A 6,388-nucleotide genomic window follows, 5' to 3' on the forward strand; every position below is an offset into this window, starting at 1 on the left:
GGTTGTAAACAGTCAAAAAATTATCCAGCATTGGGCATAGTAGCATGCTCTGAGAGGCCAAGGCTGGTGGATTGCCTGAGCTTAGGAGTTCCATACCAGCCTGAACAAAAGTGAGACCCCATTTCTACTACAAATAGAAAAACTAGCCAGGCATGTGGCAGGCACCTATAGTCCCAACTACTCGGGAGGCTGAGATAAGAGGATCACTTCAGCTCAAGAGTTTGAGGTTGCTGTGAGCTATACGCCATGGCACTCTTCCCAGGGTGACAGAGTAAGACTCTGTCTTAAAAAAAAAAATTATACAGGTAGCTTGTGAGAAATTAGCCTTTCCATAATAAGAAAGCATTGCCTGTTGGTAGGTAAAAAAAGGAAAACATCTGAAGGAAATAATTATAATCTAGAGGTTGTACTGGACAAACACTAAGGCCCTTTCAAATATATATTACCCAATACCTTTCTGAAATTTTCTACCAGGTCTTGCTTTTCCCTGCTGGGTGTCATAAGGTTTCTTTTTCCCTTACCCAAGCACTGTGAGACCCCTCCTTCCCTGCTGACCACATGGCTTGCAGGGGAAGTCTTAAGTTGTACTTGCGCATAAAAGGAAACCTGCCATTTTAATGCACTAAAAAATTGGGATTTGGGCTGGTCTCCAGCCTCTGCTTGGTGAGGACCCCCTCCTTTACTGCAATGCAGTTCCCATAAATAGCAAAATCTTGTCTGGATAGTGTTTTACTTTGTTTTAAAATTCTGAATCTCTAGTCTTTCTCTAGTATCAGTAGCCTAAGATTCATCTGGGAGTCCTTTCAGTCCTCTTGAAGGGGAGCAGGTTTCCTCACACTGAATGTGCAATGTGTAATACTTAACAGCAAGTCCTAGAAAATGGACCAACATCCTTCCAGAGGCCTGGTATTGGCAGCAACTGCCAAGTCACATGGGTGTGTTGGGATGTTAGCCTTCCTACCTTCTGCTCCTAAGCTCTCTCTTTCAGGCAATATGATACAGAGAACCAAAACTGCAAGGCTTCCATTCAAAGCTAACAGTGATGACTCCAGAAAGACATTCTACATGCCCCCTTCCTTGCTTTGTAAAATAACAGACAGCTTGGGATCTGGGTCGGCAGGCAGTGAGAACAAACCCCCTGCTGAAAGGCTGCTTCAAAGCTCTGTCCGATGAGGCCTCTTTCTCAGGCTGGCAGCTCCCCAGGGACATGCAACCTGGTTAGCTGGGTGATGAGGGCCCCAAAGGAATACGCCCTGAACTTCTGTCAAAGGCTGAGCCCTGGGAAGGGCTGGAGCTCTGACTTGAAGGAGGAGGGGCTGAGGTGACCTGAGGGAAGGGCCATGTCCTGGTTGAGAGCTCTGGGGGTCAGTGGGAAGAAGGAAGGGAATTGAGGGAGGAGGGGGAGGGGAAAATGCCTTTTGGGAGAACTCACCCTCCATAGCTTGCATGCCCCGCCGTTCCAGAGGCCCCCAGCGTTGGCCCTTCTTCCTCTCACAACCCTCAGAAGCTTCATAGGAGCCTAAAGTGGTCACTGTGGGCCCTGTAAGCAGAGAGAGAGGAAGGGCTGTGGGATGCCAGGGGTGGCTGGAGGCTGGGGTGCTGCGGAAGAGAAAGGGACAAGCCTTCTAGCCCGTTGAGGGTGGGGTTTGTAATCTCAAGAGCAGGTATCCGACTCACTCTGCCAGGTTGTGACTCTCCTCCCTTGGCCATCTCTCACCTAGGGGACCCCAGCCCTGCGGCCCAGCCTCCTTAGCACCCTCTGTTTCAGGATCCTCTCCCTTACACGGAAAGAGGGAGTGTGTATATTTAGCCTGGGGGGACAGCACAGGGGCAAGGATGAAAGACAGAGGGCATGAGCTAGTGAGAGGCTGGAGGGGTGAGGTGGCCTATTGGGGGAAGAGAGAGGCTGGGCAACATGAGGGAAAGGGCTCTGGGCTGCGGCTGCTCGCCCACTTCTCTCGCTGGACCTGCCCATCCCCACCCTCGCCCCAAGCTCAGGGGCCTTTGGGGCCGGAGGGGCTGCAAGATCTGGAGCTCCGAAGAGGGGAGAGACTAGATGGGAGGGACCACCACGAAAGATGCGGCCGGTGTGGGGAAGTCCCAGGCCCGAAAGATGGAGACGTTAGCTGAGTGGAGGCCAAGGTGGAGGAAGGAAGACTTCGGACTGAGAGGGGGGTGCAGCGAAGGCAGGGAGCACCTGGGGGTCTGCAGGAGGCGAGATGGCGAAGAGGAAGGAGTGGTGGTGGAGAGTGAGGGAGGGGCGGCTCTGACCTGGGCCTGGGCAGCTCCAGCCTGCGGCTCCCGCGCCGGCCCCGGCGCCTGCCTCCATGGCCGATCCCGCCGCCGCCGCCTCGCAGAGCACAAGCCGCAGCCGCGAGCCCGGGGACCCGGAGCCGGTGAGCAGGGAGGAGAGAAGGCGGGCCTAGGGGGCGGGGCTTGGCTCTGCCACCTGACTCCTCCCCGCGCCGCCGCCGCCCGGAAGCCCTCCCTGCTCGCGGCACCAGTAAGTCCCTGGACTCTCTCAAGGGGGCGCGGGCAGCGGCCTGGGACAAGCAGCCTACGCGAGCTACTAGGGGCTTAAGGCTGTCCCAGTGAGGGAGTGACAAGACCCAGGGGTTCTGGCCATGGGTCTTGGACTGTGCTTGGGGATCCCTGGAGGCCAGGTGTCAAGGGCCCTGTATTGTCAGTGGTGGATGCGGCTTAGGAGGAAGGTGGACTGTTTCTCCTAAAGGAGCGGACACGCGTGCGCCCTCTCCCCCTCTGCGGTAAGTCCGCTCCGGCCTCCCGCGGCGGCCTCTCTGCCTGGGGAGGGAAAGGGAGGCCCAGAGGTGGGAACTGTGAGGCCCCGGTCTCTCTGCTTTCCCTGGCCCCCAGCAAGACAGAACCAGGGCCCCTTAGAAGCAGCCCCCGGTGGCCTTACCGGCCCTCGGTATCCGAAGACCTCCTCTACTGCCCTGCCTTCCCACAACCAGTGGGCTGCGAGCCACCCCCTACTGTGGGCTCTGACTGGGCACTGCTGATTTTCACTCACAGAGGGAGATTTGGAAACCCAGAGAGCCTATTTCATTTCTTCAACCATTCATTCATTCAAGGAATGTCTTCCGGTGCTGGCTCTTACAGATGCAATGTTCTCATCTCTGCAGGTCTCAGCTGGGAGAGGAATGGGTACAATTGGGAACTGGGGCTTCCCAGCACATCCAAACAATTGTTGGGAGATTCTGAAGCCAGGAACACGTACCAATCCCTTCTCTTGCATATCCACTTACAGGTCGAGGACACACATTATCTGTGTTCACTCACAGGCTCTAGGTTCACAACCCCTCCGTGTTCCACAGGAAAGAAGCCGTTCTTTGCCTGGACATCCCCTCTTTTCCCTTAACTCTCAGTTGGGCGTCAGGTCTAGGGGTACTTTCTGATGCCACCATCCCTTCCCCATTAGATGCCCTCCGCTGTGCTCTACCCTGTCTGCTGGCTCTCTGGTCTCTGTGACAGCACCAGTTACTCTGGGTTGTCAGGGTTCTGTCTGCCCAGTTTCTTGAAGGTTGGGAAGTATTTTAGTTATCTTTGTTGTCCAGCATCTGACACATACAGTAAATGAGTGAAGGTAAATCTCCCAGCTACACAGTTAATGCTCTATCTTACCATTTAACATTGTTTCATATATGTGGACTTAAATGTTGCCTGTTAACAATAATAATGCCTATAAGCTTCTATCCCTTCACCCTTCCTCCCTCCCCCATTCTCTGCAGCCTAGTGCTCTGACAGATTATGAGCAGAGATCAGCATGTTTCATTTGGTTCCCAGAGGACAGGATTCCACTCCAGATCCGGGGCCCAGGTCATCCAGTCATGGGGAAAGACTGTTGAATAAGTCCACCCAGTCCCCCTTTTGCAGAGGGTACACTGCAAATGCCAAGCCTGTCCAGGCTTGGGAAGCAGGGTATTTGTTTTTTTTTTTTTTTTTGAGACGGAGCCTCAAGCTATCCCCCTGGGTAGAGTGCCATGGCATCACGCTCACAGCAACCTCCAACTCCTGGGCTCAAGCGAGTCTCCTGCCTCAGCCTCCCAAGTAGCTGGGACCACAGGCGCCTGCCACAACGCCTGGCCATTTTTTGGTTGCAGCCGTCATTGTTGTTTGGCGGGCCCCGGGCTGGGGATTCGAACCCGCCACCTTAGGTGTACGTGGCTGGCGCCTTAGCCGCTTGAGCCACAGGCGCCGAGCCGGAAGCAGGGTATTTGTAAAAGATGATGGAAAGGAGCTGCTACTGGGGGTTTGGGAAATGTAAAACTCTGGGGACTGGAGAAACTAATTCTGGGAGCCCAGTGACTATTCATTCATTCTTCCCTAGTTCCTTCTAGTTCTGCCTCAACCAGCAGGGTCAGGTCAGCAGTTGGCCTTGACTGCTGACCTCTTGGTGAATGGAGGTAGGCACAGGGGGATAGGAAGAACTATTGAGTGTGACAAGAAGAGGTTTAAGTTTTCCTCATGGAGCTCTGATACTGAGTATTGGGACTAATCTCTCTCTGGCTCTCAGGGTGCAGGTCACCATTTGCTCTTGATTTGGGAAACATTTAAGGAAGAATGAGAATCAGCCTATTCTCAGAAGCCAAACTTGGGCAAACGACTCTGGCCAGACCAGTACCAGGTTGAAGGTTGGGGAAAGTGCTTAGGGAATATGAGGGAAGTGGGGTGTGGTCCAGGGATATGTCTCTGAAAGGCCAGCAGTGGTGGGTATGTCAGCCAGGTGATCAGCCTAGGGGGATGATCGGAATTAATCTCAGTAATCCCTGGACTCAGGACTCAGCCTCCCTCCTAATCTCATCCCAGGAGATCATCCTTTCTGAGGACTGATGCAGCCATTTATCCCCCTTTACCCTTATTACTAAATGCCTAGATCCTTTCACTAAAAATTTTAAAAATGCGGAAAAATGTAGCACAACGGATAACATAATATTGATAAGTGTCCTTGTACGCAGGGCTGAAATCCAACCACCATTCCAATTTTGCTTGCCACATTTGATGCAGAGGTAGCCCTCTATTTATGGTTTTTACAAACAGTACATAATCTTGATTTGTATGTTTTAGAAATCTAAGTGATGCTATATTGTACACATTCATCTACAAACTTTTTTTTCCATCTCCAGTTCATAGATTTTAACTGCTGAATACGATTTCATTGCTGAATATACTACACTTTATCCATTCTTAAATGCTAATGGGCATTTAAGCTGTTTCCAATTTTCCATATTAAAAACAGTGCTGCAACAGACAGTTCTGTGCATTTCTTGTAGGACAGAAGCCAGGAGTGGAATTTCTAGATCACAGAGTGGGTGCATTTTAAACTTTACTAGTTGTTGCCAAATTGCTATACAGAATAGTTGGAGAATTAGCAACACTAACAGCAGCTTTTTAAATTTTATTTATTTTATTTATCCCTTGGCCCCCACTGATGTGGAAGTTATAAATTCTATTTCTAATCTTTTAATGAGTACTTCTTTATCTATTTTCTAAACATTCTTACTTAAGTCTACAGTGAATCCATATAACTGTATTTTTCCTGAATAATAGAAGTCCTTAGAACATGTTAACTCTGACCTTCTTTCCCCATAATCTCCTATATTTCTAGCTACTATTTTAGTTTCATCTTATTTTGAACCACTACCACCACCAGCAGCAGCATCTCAATGCTTGTTCAGAAATCTAACATATTTATAAATTTCTCTGCTCACCATTCCTTCTTCTAATCCATTCCTTTCTTCTTATTTCCATTTCCTTATCACGTACATCCTTTTTATGGCATTGCTGTGAAAGTCTTTAATGGGGTGGCATTCTAATAAGCAGGAAAAAGATTTTTTTCTGTAATCTTTTTAAAAATAAATCTTTTCTAAACTGTTTTGCTTTCTCTTTTTTTCTGTAATCTATTATTACTAAGAAGTCAGCTGCCAATATAATTTTTATCTTCAAAGGCAAACAGGCATTTTCTTTTTCTTTCTTTCTTTCTTTTCTTTTTTCTTTTTTTTTTGGCAGTTTTTGGCCAGGGCTGGGTTTGAACCCACCACCTCCAGCACATGAGGCCAGTGCCCTACTCCTTTGAGCCATAGGCACTACCCACAAACAGGCATCTTCCTTTCTTATTGCTTTTAAAATTTTCCACTTTCTCTTCTGTATTCTGCGGTTTCACCATAGTGCATTTGTGAGCTCAAGACTTTTCAGCTTGTGTCTTTCTTCCACTTAGGAAAATTCTCAACCATGATGTATTGGAATATCACATTTCCCCTATTCTTCCAGTCACTTTCAGGAACCCCTATTAGATGTATCTTAGTATATTTTATTTTGTTCCTTATGTCTTTTCTCTCATATTTTACTATTCTCTCATATTTTATATCTC

At 49.2% G+C, this 6,388-nt stretch overlaps 1 protein-coding gene across 2 annotated transcripts in view; it reads right to left on the reverse strand.

Annotated features, from left to right (window-relative positions):
* The window catches only part of CCDC136 (coiled-coil domain containing 136), a 26,201-nt gene extending 23,872 nt beyond the window's left edge, over positions 1-2,329 (reverse strand). The window contains exons 1-2 of one of the 2 annotated variants that reach the window (XM_012805139.1): positions 2,272-2,329; positions 1,433-1,540 (exon numbers count right to left, since the gene is read on the reverse strand). In XM_012805139.1, coding sequence (XP_012660593.1) covers positions 1,433-1,540; positions 2,272-2,329 — 166 coding nt within the window. Of the gene's footprint in view, positions 1-1,432; positions 1,541-2,271 lie in introns of those variants that run through there. The other variant, XM_012805138.2, reaches the window with a different exon arrangement.
* Between the last annotated feature and the right edge of the window lie 4,059 nt (positions 2,330-6,388).

This window comes from Otolemur garnettii, unplaced genomic scaffold (assembly GCF_000181295.1).
Source record: "Otolemur garnettii isolate 467f Iridium unplaced genomic scaffold, OtoGar3 scaffold00037, whole genome shotgun sequence".
Classification (NCBI taxonomy): domain Eukaryota; kingdom Metazoa; phylum Chordata; class Mammalia; order Primates; family Galagidae; genus Otolemur; species Otolemur garnettii.